The following is an 18,851-nucleotide window of genomic DNA, read 5'->3' on the forward strand; positions in this document are numbered from 1 at the left end:
TATAGTACTTTGTTTAAATTATTTTTATTTCTAGTATTCTTATTTTTATTCTTATTTGCACTGCTGCTATTGTCGTGTTCTTCCACACAAGTTTCGTTGTACTTCTGCACAATGACAATAAAGTCTCTTTATCTTTATCTTTATCTTTTTCATGCTCATCATTGTCAGCCTTTATCACAGAAGTACAAGATAATATTTATCTAGTCTTTAAAAACCCGGAACTGTAGAAAAATTGATAGAAAAGTGGCTCCTTCAGTCTTAACTGACTGCTGGGGAGATCCAGGTGATATATAAGATAAATACCTGCATCTCCTCACCAGTCAGTTACAAATAAAGACACCTAATGGATGAGATGTAGAACATCTTCAAGAACCAGAAAAAAAAAAAAGTTCAGTTGCCTTCTACTGAAGCACTTAGTCCAAAGACTGAAGGACTAAGAAACTCAAAGCATATTCTCCTTTAGTGTTTTAAAGTAAATACAACTTCCACCTTTGTCTCTATTCAGCTACATTTCTGAGTTATGAAGAACTGATAAAAAGATGCTGAAGGTGATTTTAGACTTCTGCGATGAAAGCACTGTATTGCGAGCAGAGAAATATTTTGTTACCAAACAGGCGTATTCGGTTTTGATGCGGGAGTGGTTGATGAACTTGACCAGGACGGTGTGGCTGCTGCCCAGTAGAGCGTTGAAATGCACTGTTTTCTCCGACGGCGGAGGCAGAGCTCTGAGAAGCAGGTCGTAGTGGAAGAAGCCCAGCTCATTACTGGACAGAGTCAGCCGTGATGTCGACTCGCCTGCCTGCAGAGGCTGATACTCAAACCTCAAAACACCCTAAAGGGAGCAGATAAACATAGAAACAGTCTGAGTCTGTCGGTGGTCAAACTGTTTTTTTGTTTTTTTTATTGTAATATAGATGTACTCAGAATCCACCTTGGACTGTCCCGACACGGTGTGCTGAGGTGGTACACTGATGTCGAGGCTTTTACACTCAGGGGTGAAGCAGACAGGTGTGGTTAGGGGGTTCTCCACCTCCACTGCGCCCGAGACGGTGCGTCGAACAGCAGTCGCCACCTCAATGGTGGACAGGACTCCTGGAGATGTGGCTTTGAAGGTAACGAGGTAGAACAAGTACTCGCCTGTCACCTCGTTACGAAAGGTCACCTGAGGGACAAAGGGTTAAAGCGTGACGTGAGGCTCAGAAATGTGTCCAGATGTGGTCAGACAAACGTGAGTGTGATCCAACCTTGGTGTTATATTGTCCCTCTCTGTATGTAAAGAAAGACATCTCGTAGTCTCTGCTGGCAAGAGCAGGAACGTCGATGAACTTGAGCCCCGTGAGGACGACTGTAGGATCTGGTTTGTCCGGCTTCACCGTCTCCAACAGCACACAAAACCTGAGAACACACAGAAACACTTATGACCTCACTGTACACCGCTAGGTTTCCATATATACTTTGGCAGGTAATTTGTTGGCAAATATAACACTGTAGGTTAGTCAGGTTCATCTGTATTACAGATATTAATGTAGAGTGTTAACCTTAGTGTTCAAATTAGTCAGGTAAATTTGGATTGTAGACTCTTAAATTACTCAGTTAAATTCATATAATAAATAAAATTGTGGTGTCTTTGAGCGGCAACCAAATTCCTCTACTGGAAATCCCTTTCGATCGATGGCTGTTGCTTTAAATGCACAGTGTAAATGCTGCTATTTATAGGTGTTTATATTGCTCTTATTTTTATTGATCTACTTTATTTCTTTATTCCTCAATTTTTTACCTTATTCTTTTTTTCTGATTACAGTACACAGAGCGCTAAGATTCACTGGAGTCAAATTCCTTTATTTGTGTGTACAACCTTGGTCAATAAAGTTGATTCTGATTCTATATAAATAATAGTGAGTTAAATAATATTAACAGATTTTGTTACGCAGCTTTGTTTCTGTTGTATTTCTTTTTAAACTTTATCTTAACCGTTATCTTATCATCTGGGTATCCTGCTCTTCAACTGTCTGTCAAAGCACTCTGGAAATCCTTGTTTTTAAAAGTGCTATACATATAGAGTTATTATTCATTTCATCATTAGTTTTAATTGCATGATTTACCAGAAACTACCTGCTCCCATGTTGGCACAGGATAAAAAGTTTGCTTCAATTAAAGTTGTAAGATTATTTCCCTCCACTTTATTTTTCACAAAAATACAGAAAATTAAAAAAAAAAAAAAAAAGTGAATTTCACTTCACTCGGCTCGAGTCAAGTGTTCAACACTGGCCTTTAATTAATACAAAAATACATTAAATGAATTTGGGAATAAAAGCAGTTGCAATGTGAAAGCGGGTTGAATCTGCAGCTCCTCTTGGCTTTAGGGAGCTTTCCAGCAAGTTTCAACTCTTTGTTTAGCTGTCTGGTTTAGAACTTTAATGTGTTTTTTAAACTCTTGCTGCTTTCATAGAGGCAGTTTAGGCAGCAGACACAGATAGACACCAGCTGATGGCACATCTAGCAGCTGAAGAGTCAGATAGTTTCTGCAGAAAAAAATGGAAATAAAAACTGAGCAAACAGAGTGAATGTTGAACTTTCATTCACCAGGTGGCTCGACACACAAATCCAAATGTATGCTGATGTCGCACTGTAACTGCTGTTTATGCATAAACAACATAAAGGGTAATCAAATCAAATTGACTAAGAGGAATGTAATTAGTCATGGGATGCCTACAGGGGAGCTGCAAGGTGTATCGGTGGTTAGCATCGTTGCCTCGCAGCTAGAAGATCCCCAGTTTGCCAGTTAGGACGCCCGGGATGTTTCTGTGTGGAGTTTGCATGTTCTCCCTGTGCAGCGAGGGTTCTCTCCAGGTTCTCCAGCTTCCTCCCACAGTCCAAAAACATCCATCCATCCATCCATTATCTATACGCCGCTTAATCCTCACTAGGGTCATGGGGGGCTGGAGCCTATCCCAGCTGACTCAGGGTGAAGGCAGGGGACACCCTGGACAGGTCACCAGTCTATCACAGGGCTACACTTAGAGACAGACAACCAAGCACACTCACATTCACACCTACAGACAATTTACAATCACCAATTAACCTCAACATGTTTCTGGACTGTGTGGGAGGAAGCCGGAGAACCTGGAGAGAATCCACGCTGCACGGGGAGAACATGGAAACTCCACGCCGAAGGATCCCAGTGCCCCTACCGGGACACGAACTGGCGACCTTCTTTCTGCAAGCCAACATGTTCTGATGAGAAACTTTGGGCCCTGACATTCATGTGGATGTGCCTTTGACACGTACTTTTGCTACAGACCAAACACACTCCATTCATGGCTGCAGCACTCCCCCAGCAGGACAATGAGCTCTGCCACACAGCAAAAACTGCTCAGCAATGGCTCAGAGAAAAATAGCCCAAAGCGTTAATCTTGCCTCCTAACTCCCCAGATCCCAACCCAATCGAGCATCTGTGGAATGAAATAGGCCCGAATCACGGTGGGGCCCCAGTCTAAAGAACCCAAAGGATCCGCTGCCAAAGTCTCTGTGCCAGACACTAAAGGACACCCCCAGGCCTTGTGTCCATGCCCTAAGAGGTCAGGGATGTTTGGGGAGCTACACAGCGGGCGGTTTTAATGTTGTGGTGCATGGTTTAAAACACTTCAAGCTGTGTGTGTGTGTGTTTTACCGCTGTTGCCTGGAGAGCCAGTTGTGAACAGGCAGCAGCTCCGTGTGGTGAGTTTTGGCCGGCAGCTCGTGCACTATGGTGTCTACTGCTTTGGGAGGATCAGCGGTTCCCTGCAGGGCGTACAGCATGCCCGTCCCATCGGGGAAGGACAAAAAGATTGATCCCTGAGGAAGGAAGAAAGTGGAACATATCAAGTTCATGTCAAAGATTAAGTACTTTGTAAATGCATTAAAAATATGCACAATTAACTGATGGAGTGACAATGTTGTCGCTCTATCCACCTGGTGTTTCTTTCCATCAGCAGTCATGGTCAGTGGTTGGTAGGTGATCTTGAAAGTCTTGTTTTGGTTGGGTTCGAGGGCCACAAAAGGCGAAGCCCTCCATTGTTCGCCCTCAATCACAGGTGTGATGCTGCAGCGCTGGTTTGTGGGGTTGAGCACCGACAGTGTCTGGGTGTGAGAGCTTCGCACCGGGCAAACAAAATTCAGCACCTGGAGATACAAAGAGGGCAGAATGAGGTGTGACAATTACGCAATAGATAGCACAACAACACCGAAATAACAAATGTAGGAATCTAGGTCGTTGTCTCTATGGGACACAGAAAAACTTATTTATGCTGTTATAATAAAATAATTACAATACAGCTTCAACTTATTTTTAAAACAGCATCGCAACTTTTCCACAGCATTTCCTCAGACCGCAGAGCTACTCAGCTAATTGAAAGCGACTGAAAGTTTTTGCACATCTTTAAATCTGTCAACAGCCTGTTCCAAGTGAGCCAAATCAATGTCTCACATTATCTGACGCTAGCCTTTAACCATCCCTGCACAGAGAAGCTGCACCGCTGACAAGGCAGCTTTTAGGTTTTTTTGCCCACTGGAAAAGCACCAAAATCAATACCCAAATTCCCAAACTGCTAGTTTTTCAAGTGTAAAAACCTTTTAGTTACATTGACGTGTTACGTGTGATATATAGATACACAGTGATTTTATGAATACGTTTGGAAGTCTCTTTGTTGAGGAAATATTGGAGTTGGGACGGGAAATTTAAACCTGCTCTATAGCTGTTATGGCACCCTGCCACTCTTGCTACTGCTGCTTTTGTAAAAAAAAAAAAAAAAAAGATACACTCTCTAACCGCTCGTGCTATTGTGCATGTAAAATGTGTAAAGTCAAGTCCCTGTTATTTATATAGCACATATAAAACAACAGCCACTGAGCCAAAGTGCTTTCCAATGGAGATTAAAGCCACAAATTTATCTGAGTAATTAAGGTTAAGACACTACAATTGTATTCATTAAACAAATTTACCAGGAGTCATCATACATCATTGTGCATGACAGTTTCTTTACTTTATGTTGGTAATCATAATTAAAATCTAACTAAGACGCCGGTAATTAAGATGAAATATGCTTTCTCCCAGCAAGGAAAAAGTCATGCTTGTAAATCCTCAAAATTAGGAAACGTCCCACAACCAATGAAATGCATCATGTAGATTTTTCTGCTTTATTACACACTATATCTGAACAAAAACAGGGCTTCAGTCAAACCTCTTTGCTGGTGGAGGCGGCGATGCAGGAGCCTGTGACGGTGAGCGTGATGGCGGAGGAGGATCCTTCCACAAAGCAACACAAGTTCTCATATCTGGTGTCATTACTCAGCTCCACGGGGGCGAAAGTCACGTCTAAGGGAACCTCCATGCCGGGGCTGATGTATCCTTTAGCTGGTTTAATGGACAACTCTGCAGGGAAGTTCTCTGTTTTCCACTGGAACCTGGTAATCCGGTGGAGAGGAGAGTAAAACGCAGAGAGCAGTTTAGAAATCCAACCGGAAAATGTGGAGAATTCTGAGCATGTTACAACTGACTGTATTTCTGCATCGCTGTGGATGTTTTTCATAAAGTCTAAAGGGGATTTCAGCTTTGACTCAGATAGCCAGTGAAGTACCACACTGGATAATACACTTTATAGGATCTAACCTTACCTGGCACCACAGTCTCCAGTGTTCCTCATCGAAATCTTCTTTCTGCTTTGGCAGCGCTGGACTACAGCTCCAAAGGAGAGGTGGTCTGGGTCCAGCAGGACCTCCACATCCTCACAGATTAAAATAGAATAAGTATTTAATATAACTTTAATCAAGATACAGAGTCCACAGAAAACATGTTTGTTACAAGATCATATAAGAAGTCACTCGTATTACATGTGCAGCATTTCGTGCTCATGTGCAATATTGTCAATGTAGTGTACAATATTTAATTATCATTTAAGTTTTCAGGGGCAAGATTTTATTTTCAAGTGTAATATTTCATTTTCATGCACAACATTTTGACTATATGTGCAATATTTTACTTTCATGTACAACATTGTCAATTTAACATGCAATATTTAATTTTCCTCTCATTTTTTGTTGCAATATTTAATTTTCATGGATAATATTTAATTATCATGTATGATGTGACGTATTAGCTCAGTTTTAATGTCGCCTTACTTTCTGTGTTATATTCTAGTCGTATTTTAGCTTACTTATTATACTTCAGCAATGTATACTTATATCTTATTACTTTTTTACTTGATAGGCACTGCCTTTTTTCTGTTATGTTATTTGATTCGTTCTGGGCAACATCTGGCACAAGAATTTCCTTCGGTATTAACAAAGTCTTATCTTATCTAAAAAACAATCAGAACTTGTTTTTAAATGACACATGTATGGGTAGTAGTTATGAGAATAGTGCATCAATAAGCCTACAATTTTATACTTGTCAGGTAAAGCCAAGAAGAACATCGTTTGCCTCATGAAATTACTGGATGTGCTCCAGTTCCTACCTGGCAGCACCCTTCAATGGTCAGCAGGGGGTGTACCAAGCCTGAAAACTCTGCCTGCAGCTCGGCAGTGAAGGGAGCAACGTGCTGACGAGGTGAGAACTGGATCTCAACATTACACGAGCCGCCGTTAGATTTCAGTTTCAGCTCGCCTGCCGGCCTGAAAGACAGATCCTGGAGGAGAGGGAGGTATTAGTAGGCGCTGCCTCAGTGGACCGCTGTTTATCATTGTGCGTGTGTGTGTTTTGCCAACCTTCAGATCCAGAGGTGTGTTTGTGTTGAGCGCCAGGATGAAAGAAAGATCTAAACTGCTGCGGTTGATTAGAACCACTTGTTTTTTCACCTTCTGACCCAAAGTCAGAGATCCCAGTTTCACCTTCTTCTGTTTGGGATCCTCCACTTCCAGCTGATGCAGGATAATGATGTTAAATACACTTGATTTTAATAGATTTTACAGCAGACTTGTACAGTGGTCAAATGTTAAAACTAGACATATTTAATGGCCATAAGTCTTGGGTTAAAGTAGCGTTTACAAACAAGCTGTTGCAGTTACTTCTCAATCCAGTTTAGCTTCTCTCACTAGAAGGCAGTATTGCATCTATGCAGAAAGTAGTATTCCCAAAGAGGCAATCTTAGCTCATATAATTTTGTTGTCAGTATCAGATTAAAAAAACAGCACACACACAGTCTTCCATCTCACCTTCATCTCAATGCCTTGTCCCAATACGTCCACCTGTTTTGTGATACAGCTGCTTATGATGAAGGTGAGCTTCTCGTGATATCGACACACCTCACGAGGACAGAAGGTGACCGGTACCTCCATCGCAGCACCAGGGGACAAAACATCTGGCTGGAAGTCCATCTCAAGGAAAGCAGTGTTCTTGAACTGACACTGGATGCTGAGGGGAGGAAAAAAAAAAAAAGCCCAGATGGTTGGTTTTAGACTGGAGATTACACACTATTATTGTGGATAAAAAACACAGTTTCGTTAGGAATTAGACACACCTGACGTCCCTTTTGCCTTTGTTGCTTATCACCAGAGTCCGGGATGGCGGCACCATTCCAGGACAGTACAGGAAGCACTTGCCAAAGTTGAACTTGGTGAAGGAGAACTCAAGGCTAGGCGCCACAGCTCTGCCTTTGATGGCGAAGGCAAATGTTGGCCCGTACTTCACCTGGTGAGATGAGAAATACACAAGAAGAACCTAACTGACTCTATGATTGAGTTCTACATACTAACCAAACACAATTCACAGTTACAGATTATATTTAATGCCAGTGTGTTGGGATTAATAATAAGCTACATTTTGCTGTTGTTTCTGAAACACAAATGTCTATCATGCTTGAGTAAATGAAACACCAATTAACAACACTGGTTAAAAAAAAAAGTATTCTCAGTTCTTATCATCTAGGTGTTGATAATTTTCCTTTGGCGCTGACTGAAACCTCCTTGAGAGGCGTCTACAACCTCTTTGAGGGTTGCCAGAAAAATCCCTGGACATGAAAAGACCCCTTGAAGATTACCAGCTAAAGTTTAAGATGTCTCTCTTTGTGTTTTTGCTCAGTAAATGGGGTGTTGGTTTGCTTTGAAGGTTTTAAGCCAATGAAGCAAAAGTCTAGTTCAATAATACTGTCACTTGGTATTTGTGTCTTAGTCAAATGATGAAATAAAAAATAAAAAAACAAAAAATGTGTTAAAGCTTTACAATGCCACATCTTGTCAGCAGACTGGGTTGTTTTCACTACGCTTTAGAAAATGTGGAAACAGCAACATGAACTAGGGGAAAGTCTGTATCACTGTTAACCAATTATTTATGGCTGCACACGAAGACAATCTTTCTTAGCTTGACAAAGACAAACTACTCGCAAAAACTTATATTTTGGATTAAAAAGCCCTGCAGATCCTTTAAAGCTCTGCTACCTCTGTAACAACCCACAATACCTTGATATTAAGTCCGATGTCCCGGAGGTTGCACATTTTCAGTGGACTAAAGAACAGTGCTGACTGCAGCTGCTTTCCAACCTCAATAGTACCATTTTGTGGTTTTGCCTCCAAGTGTTGCAGCAGCTCTGTGGGACCCGTCAGGTCAAAGTTCACTTCCATGGTGAATTTTGCTTGATTGGACACCAGGAAATTAAAGGCTGATTGCTCTGAAATCCCCACCTAGAAACAGACACACAGGAAGGTGAATGTCACATTTAAAGTTCACATATGAAGGCGTGCGGCTGTGCATGTCAGCATGGGTGTCTGTAGAGGGAACCTGTGCCGACCTTCCCAAAGTCTAGAGGGTCTTGGTGGTTCTCGTTGAGGCCTCCGTCTGGATTCTGAACTTGAACAGAAGCGCTCATGGTGAAACAGTCGGCCTTAACTGTCAGTGTGAGCGGCTCTGACTTCCTCTTCACCCTCAGTACCAGTCTGAAACTCACATTTCCCTCCAAGGAAGGTGTGAAGGACACTGACAATGGCAACCTGCATCAAAGAGTTCACAACCAATTGACAGATACACAGTTTTCTTTGACAGAACAGTACAGCTGCCTCATAAACATCAATGTCTTTAACCTGAAAAAAATCCGTATGGCATATTATTATCAAAGTATTAACAATAATTTGTATTTATTGTATGTTAGAGGGTCATTAACCTGTCCTTTGGTGCCACTGTGCCAGTCATTGGCTGCACATTGAGGCTTGATTGCTGGTCTTCACAGAGAAGAGACGACTGCAGGACAGTGAAGTGGAAGGGCTCCTCCTCTGCATTCACCACATCTACTGTCTGCTCCGCTTTATGACCTGTGCAGGAAAATACACACACAACTGATTGCACAGCATGTCGAATAAGAGCATACATTAGAGTGGAATACATCATTCATTCATCGTCCTTAAAAGCAACTAACCAGTGTCACTACACATCTGCTGATAACCCCCATTTTAGAATCCAGATGTAGTTCTGATCTGAACTCTAAAACCACTAACAGTATGTTAATGCATAAATGTGCTGTTTTACTATGAGACCAGAGATTTTAACAATCAGCTCCCTTTTATACTGCTCTTATGGACACATAGAGTTAAGCTTGTTTCATTTTAATGAAGTAGGCTTCAATATTTATGTGTGATTCATCTAAACCTCATTTCAGAACCATTCATTGTTCAAATTGTGGAATTAGATGCTGCAAAGTCTAATTTATGAGCCTATTTAGTTTCAATATCACCTACAAAAGGGAAAACTTTATATTTGTCAATGCATAAAGTATTTTTTGGATGACCAGATTCAGTTCTTTTTACTGCAAATCAGTGCACATGCTTTAGTTTTAGATGACAATGACTGATGTTTCTTTACACTGAACAAAACCTTAACCCCAGCCAGGGCTGTGTGGATATCATCGAAATAAACCAATAAAAACCTTCAAAATTACAAATATGCTCTGAACTACAAAGGATATATGCAAACTTCCTCATAATGTCACCACCAGAAGAAGAAATATTCATAAAGTGCATGCCATTGTGTATGTGGTGTGGCCATTAAATGATGGAGCAACACTATTACAAACCAGAAACTTATCAAGAAAGGGTCAGAAGAAAGAGGCCACAGCTGCGATAAAATGGTTTTTATCCTTCATCAGGAAAATGCACCAGCACACTCAGCTCTTTCAGTGAAGCCGTTTTTGGCCCAGAAATGCATTGCAGTACTTGACCATCCTCTCTTTCCATCTGATTTAGCACCATGTGACTTTTTCTCTTTACCCTAAAATCAGGTCTGCACTCAGGGAACCTGTTTCAAGTCTAATCCAGGAGTGACGAAAAAAGCAACAAAGCTTCAGAGACAAATAAAGGAAGATCTGCTGCTCTGCTTTGATCCGTGGAGGAACAGAATGCAGTGGTTAAAACTGAATTGCAGCATTATTCTTATTATTTAATGGCCACACCTCGCATGTATGAGAGTGTTACGTACCAACATGCAGTTCTCCAAAGTCAAGATGAGGTCTGTCGAGATAAACGAGTGGCTCTCTAGCTGTTCCCACAAACAGGAAGGGAACAGACACTGACAGAGTCTCAATCACAAAGCTCCAGAGTGACTCCATCGCATCCAGCTGCTCAGCTGCATATTCAAAACACATCTGCACACACAGACAGAACAGAGAAGTAGGGATGATTAACAGCTCAAAAAAAGTAAGTAGGAGAGTGAGATGGATTAAGTTTCAGAGGAGTGGGAAGAAGAGTGTAGAGTGATGATTAAAAAGGTTAAAACAAGGAGACAGAAAGAAACATAATAATATATAATATGCAATAAAGGAGGCAGGACAAGGTGACAAACTGGAGGAAACTGGAGGAGAAATTATATGAGACATCACCACTCCTCTATGATTTAAGACCGCTTGATTGTGTGCATTAATTTCCATTCTTACTTCCACTTTATTCCCAGATTGGATGGTTCCACACGGTGTGAGACAGTTGAACAGACCACCAGCTGTGTCCTCACACCTCCACTGGAATAAGTAGGGCTTACTGGTTGGGTTCACCACACTGAAAGATCTGCAGAGGAAACCACACACATAAAACATTAGGGTTCACACAGACAGAACTGAAAGATTCTTATCTCTTCCTCTATTACCTTGTTGCTGGTGCAGACACTCCGATGGCATTGAACTCTAAAACCCTGGTGTTGGGGTCCAGAGGGCTCCTGAATTCGGGGTTGCGGCGGTTTCCGGTGATGTAGTCCGAGTCCTCCAGGTCAAAGTGGCAGTGGGGCAACACACTGCGGCCGCACACTGACATACTGGGGGCCTCATCCCCATTCTGCAGGTTGGAGATGCTGGAAGCAACATGTACACAAACAGACATAAGAAATAGGTATCAAAACTAGCAATACAGCTGTGAACACAAAGTTTACACACACTTGTAAAGACCATGTATTTGACTCCTATAACCTATATATAATTAAAGCCAAATCATTTCTTTCCTTCCCATTAAAGGGTTTTTTTTTTTGGTTGTTTTTTTTGTTCCTTCCCACCGTTGCCACCATTGGGTTCTCTGTTCTTTTTTATTGAACTGAAATAAAACCCATGCGTCTTGGTCACGGAAAACAATTATGTATTTGGCTTCTTTCAGAAGAATTATAATATAGGTCTTCTGGAAATGTGACCAAATCTACTGGGTCAAAGATATACAGTAATGCTAATATTTGGGTAAAGGTCTAAGCGACCATGTCCACTTCATTTGGGCCCCTTTGGTTTCTGTCCACAAGCTTCTAGTTGTATCTTTGATCCTCCTCTTGACACACTTGATGCAGTTCTACTAAATTTGTTAGCTTTCTGACACACACTTGTTTCTTCATGACAGCCTACAGGGTCTTGATGAGGTTTAGGTCAGGACTTTGTGAAGGCCAGTCTAAAAACTTAAGTTGGTCATTGGACTCAAATACCTTATAACTGTCAATGTTAAATAAATTAGAGAATAAAATGCAGACACGCTACAGGTATAATATTCAATTAGAATCAGCAGTACAGTAGAAATTATTTATTATTTATTATTATTATTATTATTTAACCTGAGAACTGCTGTGAAAAGTGGATGTACAGATGGTAAGTAACATCTTAATTCTTAAGGAGGGTGACTGATTGTATCATGTTTATTATTTTCTTTGTATATGAGGGTCCATGTAGTTATCTTTTGCTGCCCTGATCATTGGACATAGCGTTTGAATTCAGGTGAAAATGAATTTAATCTTTAATGCTGTGTGACTACTTCACTAAGTAATAATAGTCTAACCCACAAGCTGCAGCTTAAACCTTTTGTAACTGTAAATTGTCTCTGTTTTACAACAAAGTGTAAGAGCCCTTATTAGCATTTAAAGTTTTACATTTGCATTAAATTTACCTGCACAACAGTCTGCCCTGAAACTGGGCCACCTCCAGCGGTGAAAAGCAAACGCTGAAGTTCTGTGTGGCTCCAGGCTCTATGGCGCCGAAGTTGGGCTCAACGCTGAGAGGAGGCAGCTCGAGGTTCCCCGTCAGAACAGACATCACGCTAGCCAGAGCGCTGGAAGGTCGAGATCCAGTCCGCGATCCTGCTGACCGGCTGCCAGGTCGAGGGGTGGAAGTCCCATCTGTTACAGACAGTGCATGTTCAATTTACAAGTCCTTCCTTTAAAGCATTAAAATATTCATAACAAGTACATAACATGTCCAGTTCTGGAACATAATGGTACAGGAAGAGCAGTTAAAGGTGATATTCAAAGCCACATTCATCACTGATAAGTTAAACTAATGACAAACAAAAACATGTGTGCAGTACCTCCTTGGTCACGGCTGACAGTGCTGCTGTTTGGATCCATGAAGACTTGCCAGGAGAAATCCACTCTGACTTTGCCCTCATTCACTATCTGCAATCTAAATGTGCATACACACAGACACACACACACACAAACACACAATAAAAGGATAGACATTCATTAATAGAGGATTTTACAGTGACTGCTGAATTAAAATGCATGGAGTACAGGAAGGGAGTTTAAGCTACATGACATGAGGTACAGTTCAACCTATATTGTTGTATTGACCTTCAGTAGTTTTATAACTTTGTATCTGAAAAGTACAAGTCCAAAAACAAATTTATTTGTTATTTGTTGATTCAAAAATTGGATGAGTACAGGTGGACAACAACCTGGACTGGCTCTCCACATTAAGGCGCTATATAAGAAGGGCCAAAGCTCTCTGCATTTTTTAAGAAGGCCACTGCTGTGCTCTTTGTTGTGATGTGCTGGAGAGAAAACACTCGCACAGCACACAAGACCAGGATTAATAAACTCATCAGGAAGACCAGCTCCATCATTATGAGTGAAATAGACACTATTCAGAAAGTGACAGACGTACGTGAGGATGCTCTCAAAACTGATGGGTGCAAATGTTGACCTCTGTGCATAATGCTACATATATTCTGAGACTCCAAATGTTTCTACTTACTGTTTTCTATTTTATGTTATGTTGATAATTCAGATATGCAAGCCATTTTTTTGCACACTGAATATATGATACATGCCAGTTGTGTATTTTTTACATCACAAATGATTTGCATTTATCCACATACTGCACATTTTCTGTACTGTATAGATTGTACATTACATTCAGGTCGTTTTGTTTGTTAGTTTGTTTTACCATGGTAACATGTCCATTTGATGTTCCATCTATCAGTTTATTGCACACAGAGTCTGACTTACTGGTGGAGCCTGGTTTGGTAAAGCATGGTGTCTTTGAAGTGGATGGTGTCGGTGTTGCAGCTGAACTTTGCATAGTCACAAACTGCACTGACACGCAAATCCAACTCCCACTGAGAGCCCTCGACCACAGAGCAGCTGGGCTCAGGATCTGTCTTTATCACCTGCACGCAAACGAACACGTGAATGAACATATGCAGCACCCACACGTCACTACAGCACAACAACCGAGAGACCACGACTACCTTATTCTGCACAGGCTGCTGAGGTGCATCTGAAGCCTGCTTTGAGGAGCTCAGCCACTGCACCGTCCTCTTCCTGTCGTCCCAGTCAGCCACCTGCTCAAGTGGCTGCTGGAACTCCACCTGACAAATCTTACATCTCACTGATTCTCTGCTCAGAGCTGCTGGCTGACTGGACCTAAAGGTGACAGTCACTTCCTTCGAACAACCAGCATGAAGGTGACCCACCTAAAAAAATGAAACAACAAGCAGAGTCTTTTTAAAAAATCAAATACAGCCAAACATTTACCAAAGCAAACATTAAAAAGTTTATTTTTTTAAAATATCATTTTAGAATATGACATACATCATATACTTTAGTTTTTCATTTATAGCTTTAACCACAGGGTACACATCAAGTTGATAGAAGGTGATAAATAGCTTGTTAATATGATTTAAAAAAAAACCCAAAACAACAACAAAAAACGTGAAACTTGTTACTTGTACAATTTGGGACCAGATCAGAAGTAAATTGTAGTATCTGAAAACCTTTATCAGTTTAATTCTTTTGTTCATTAATCTTCATAATACAGGAACTGTAAAGAGTAAAACAATATTCAATATGAACTTCTTAGCTTCACATGAATATGAATCACTTCAAAAACCGACTTCAGAAACACATTGACAGAGAACTTCACAATTTAAAGATGCTTTTTAGGATGATGAGCTGGTTTGCCTGTGGGAGAGTTGACCAATAGTTTCCAGTCACTGGAGTCAGTTTGTTTGCTAATTGACATTTCTACAATCCCAGCTGGAAAGTTAAAGCATTTCTGAAAACTGTAGTGTACCAACTGTCATGCTTTTTATTATCACATGTCATGTGGACTGTGGATGGATTATTAAAGTTGTCTACTCTGTACAGGCCCAAGACCACTGAGCCTGAGCCTCTGTGTGAAACAACAGAAGAGAAAACGACTACAATCATATGCAAAAAATTCCACAAAATGACTACAAAGGCAGAAAAAACAACTGCAAACTGATACAAAACAACTGTAAAGAGAAAAAAACTAACAATGAGAAAGCGACGATAAATCTTTTGGTAAAGGGTGATGCCTTTTATAGGTCTCTGCCCAACAACAGCTGTGTAATTGATCTGCCAATGGTTGTATGTGACATGAAGTATTTAGTAATCTCACCTCATATTAATACATTTAGGGTTGATAGATTGGCATTTATTTATTAAAATGAATACATGTAATATATTTTTACTAATGTACAGTAGTTTGCTGAGATGAACCAGTGCTTAAAAAACCCTCTCTCTCCACGTCTGACCCACGTTTAAGTGTTTCTACAATCTGCATTCCTTTATTTAGTTACCTGCGGTGAAAAGACGAGATGGGGTCCACCTGGATGCCACTCAAACCTCACCACCTGGCTGCTGCCGTGGTTGGTCATGGTGAAACTCTCTTGGTATGGCCAGTCTACGTGGCAGTCGCCAAAATTCAGCACCTCGTAATTATCTAAAAGAGAGAAATATGCCTTTTAGTTCAATTCAGGAGAGAAAACAAGCTTCTGTTTTACTAAATCACAGCAATTCTCACAATCAGGGGGCTGCAGCTACTTCTGAAATACCTGCTGTACACTTTACACCTTTTCCTCTCTATTTCTACCATGTTATATGTCTCCCTCTCTCCTATTCACTCCCATGCCCTCCCTTCTTCTCATACCTTCCTCGTCCTCCTCCTGATCCATTTCCTGCGATGACCGGTTGATGTTATCCAAAGAGACGAGTTCCTGGTAGGCCTCTCCTGTCACTTGTATCGTGGTATTGCTGTACTGGTTGTCCTCCACCTGCAGGGACATCTGTGTCTTGACACTCAGGGGTTTGTCAGAGCAGAAGCAGACCTCAAACTCCACCGATTCATTAACATCCAGCCTCAGAGTGGCTCTGTGCATCACCTGATGCTCTGCGGAGGAAGAAGAAGAGGATTCTTCTGACACAAGTGACCCAAGACAGAAGTAAAACACATCAGGACAGAATTGTACTGACACTGCACATACTGTCTATGTGCTTATTCCACTGGATTACTAATATAAAAACAACAAATTATTATGGTTGACATTAGTGTGTTAAAGTCTATGAGGGTCCAGACTTAAGAGCAGTGTGAGAAATTAACATCTGGGATATATTGTAGATTCTAAAACACAGAGCCTCAGCAATAACAGCAGCACGAGTTCATGGGAACTGAACTGAGCAAAAGTGAAAAGAATACTGACGTCTTAAAGTATACGTGTAACTATGAATTATTCAAGTGAAGAGGAGGTACATTTTACAGCATTTATTGGTTGAAGTGTTACCTGAGGCAGTGATGCTGTCAATCTGTGTGGAGCTGCAAGTGTTGCCAGGAGCAGCTTTGAGGGCGAAAGCATCATGTTTATCCAGCATCTCAATCTGGACCTACACAACAGTTTCAGAAAACACGTCTCTTCACAAAATCCTTCCCAGGCTGTGTTATGATCATAAGGGCATTATAAATATGTAATATATCTAAAATGTTTTTGGTTTATTTGTATTTGATGCAAGTGAAAATAAAAATACAGGAAGAATATACAGAAAATTTTGAAGTTTCGTTTTCTTATTATGATGTAAAACTGGGCAGAGTAATGTGTTTCCTCTCACCTGAGCTGGAATATTTCCATCATTGAGCAGCACCAGGGGCATGGTGTGTCTGCGTCCTACCAACACGCGTCTAAACTGCAGCATTGGGTTTCCGTCGCAGCTCCTCAAAGCCGGACGCACCACACACACGCTGGGAAGAGTTCCCTTTCCGATCAGGTCGAACTCCAGCACCTTGCCTTTGACTGTGGGTGTCGTTCTGGATACATCGCTGGGACGAACGCTGGACAAGAACACAAAACAAAAGGTGGTTCTATTCTCTTACTATAATCACAGCAGTGGGAGAAAAAATGGAAAAAAGACAGTAATGCAGTTTAAAGTTTGAAACAAAAGTTTATACACTTGTAAAGGGAATGTATGTCATTACAACTTTGAGTTTCCAGTGACTCTTATAACACTGAATTTTCTATGATGGAGTATTTAAAACACGTGTGTTCGTCACAAAAAACAATCACACATTTTGCTTCATTCCTTAATTTATTATAGGTCTTTTGGAAATATGACAAAATCTGCTGGATCAAAAATATACATACAGTAATGCTAATATCTGGTTAAATGTCCATTCAGCCATTCTTAATTCAACTAGGCATTCACCAGCCATTCACAAGTTTCTGGTTGTATCTTTGACCCCTCTCTTGACAGAATTGGTGCAGTTCAACTAAATATGTTGGCTTTCTGACACCGATGCCTTAACAGAGTGTAAGTCAGGACTTTGGGAAGTCTCTTTTGGGAAGGCCTTAACTTCTCTCTTCCAAAGCATGTATATTTTTGACCAGCAGATTTTGTCATATTTCCAGAAGACCTGTAATAGATGTATAAAAGCACCAAAGTGCATGGCTGTTTTTTTGTTTTTTTGTGACAGACGCATGTGTTTCAATAATTCCATATTCCATAGCTCCAGATTGCCAAGATACACATGATCTTTACAAGTATAAACTTTACTGTATTTACCTGCTGGTTCCCTCAATCGTGGCCTCAAAGACAGCACGGTAGAGCTGCATTGCCTGAGGTGTGAAGGTGACCACAGCAAACGCCTGTGACTGGTTGGGAATGCTCAGTGTTGTAAGAGACAAACCAAAGACCTCCATGTTTCGAGATGTCTGTAAGGAAATACATAATAGTTTGACCTTTAATGTAACTGCCATTTACTGTACCACAATCAGTGGTAGTCCTGTATAGCTGCACAACAAAGCTTTAAACATCTTACCTTAGCGCCAACATATTTGATGGCCAAGCTGAGCACGCAGGACACCTTGCTGTTGTTGGTGAGTTTGAAGCGAGCCTGAGCGGTTTGTCCCACCAGGACTTTGTTGAATATAAACTTGTTCTCCTCCAGAACATAAATGCATTCAGCATTGCAAAATTGCTCAGAGGAGAGCTGGCTGCTGCTGTGACACAGATGGTGTTCCTCAAAGATGGAGGCCATGTCTAACACTATACCTGGGGGAAAGAAAAAAAAAACAAAACACACACACACAAAAAACTGAATTAGATACAATATTAGTTGAAGTAATAGGACCAGCCAGAGGTGGAGAATGGTTAACATTTAACACTTTTTTCCCCCCTTGATGTAGACCCTGTAAATATTAACACAGCCAGTGCACAGTGACATTTGGAGAACTCGTGCATATAGCGTGTTTGGAAACGAGCCATGTGGAATGAAGTCACAGTCCAGTCAGGTTCACTAATCAAATAAGACTCTTTCTGCTCTCACCTGGCTTGCAGACTTCAGCCAGCAGTCTGTAAGGAATGCCATCGGGGTGGTCTGAGGGGTCCCGGCCACTGATGTCAACAAGCAGACCTTGGTTCCAGCTTCCCAGCTGTTCAGCTACACAGTCCACTGTCACCTTCTGCTGAGACCCAGGCTGCAAGGTCCCTGTGCAGGGAAACACTGAGAACACCCCTGTGGTGAGGCGATTCTGGGAGGGACACATGGAAGAATCAGAGGAAGGAGGGAAAACTGGGAGAACTTCAAAAATAATTAATAATATTTAATCTAATTAATTAATTCTTTAATCTTTGATTTTTAACTTTTAATCTTCAATCTTATTCTTCAATTTTTAAACGGCCTTGATTCTTTGTTTGAAATGCATCCTATTCTAGGTAATTATTCATTTAACCTTTCATCATCATTTCTATTATTTATTTTATTTGACCAATCTGCTATGTCTCCCTGTGCTTTATGTCGTGCTTGATTGTCTCTGTGTTTACATGTTTTGACAGTCAAAGCACCTTGTAATAATAATAATAATAATAA

The 18,851-nt window shown here is 41.0% G+C and overlaps 1 protein-coding gene across 1 annotated transcript in view; it reads right to left on the reverse strand.

The window, feature by feature from the left end:
- The window catches only part of hydin (HYDIN axonemal central pair apparatus protein), a 98,610-nt gene that overhangs the window by 1,535 nt on the left and 78,224 nt on the right, over positions 1-18,851 (reverse strand). The window contains exons 63-90 of the mRNA XM_008290584.1: positions 18,309-18,554; positions 17,802-18,034; positions 17,546-17,694; positions 16,598-16,793; positions 16,276-16,375; positions 15,645-15,884; positions 15,295-15,437; positions 13,942-14,166; positions 13,700-13,860; positions 12,778-12,872; positions 12,361-12,589; positions 11,096-11,296; positions 10,890-11,016; positions 10,436-10,601; positions 9,129-9,276; positions 8,760-8,958; positions 8,431-8,652; positions 7,494-7,663; positions 7,189-7,387; positions 6,742-6,894; positions 6,492-6,662; positions 5,653-5,762; positions 5,220-5,442; positions 3,952-4,161; positions 3,671-3,834; positions 1,245-1,395; positions 932-1,162; positions 608-832 (exon numbers count right to left, since the gene is read on the reverse strand). Of these exons, the coding sequence (XP_008288806.1) occupies positions 608-832; positions 932-1,162; positions 1,245-1,395; positions 3,671-3,834; positions 3,952-4,161; positions 5,220-5,442; positions 5,653-5,762; positions 6,492-6,662; positions 6,742-6,894; positions 7,189-7,387; positions 7,494-7,663; positions 8,431-8,652; positions 8,760-8,958; positions 9,129-9,276; positions 10,436-10,601; positions 10,890-11,016; positions 11,096-11,296; positions 12,361-12,589; positions 12,778-12,872; positions 13,700-13,860; positions 13,942-14,166; positions 15,295-15,437; positions 15,645-15,884; positions 16,276-16,375; positions 16,598-16,793; positions 17,546-17,694; positions 17,802-18,034; positions 18,309-18,554 (5,087 nt within the window). The remainder of the gene's footprint in view (positions 1-607; positions 833-931; positions 1,163-1,244; positions 1,396-3,670; positions 3,835-3,951; positions 4,162-5,219; positions 5,443-5,652; positions 5,763-6,491; positions 6,663-6,741; positions 6,895-7,188; positions 7,388-7,493; positions 7,664-8,430; positions 8,653-8,759; positions 8,959-9,128; positions 9,277-10,435; positions 10,602-10,889; positions 11,017-11,095; positions 11,297-12,360; positions 12,590-12,777; positions 12,873-13,699; positions 13,861-13,941; positions 14,167-15,294; positions 15,438-15,644; positions 15,885-16,275; positions 16,376-16,597; positions 16,794-17,545; positions 17,695-17,801; positions 18,035-18,308; positions 18,555-18,851) is intronic.

This window comes from Stegastes partitus, unplaced genomic scaffold (assembly GCF_000690725.1).
Source record: "Stegastes partitus isolate 25-593 unplaced genomic scaffold, Stegastes_partitus-1.0.2 Scaffold685, whole genome shotgun sequence".
Classification (NCBI taxonomy): Eukaryota; Metazoa; Chordata; class Actinopteri; family Pomacentridae; genus Stegastes; species Stegastes partitus.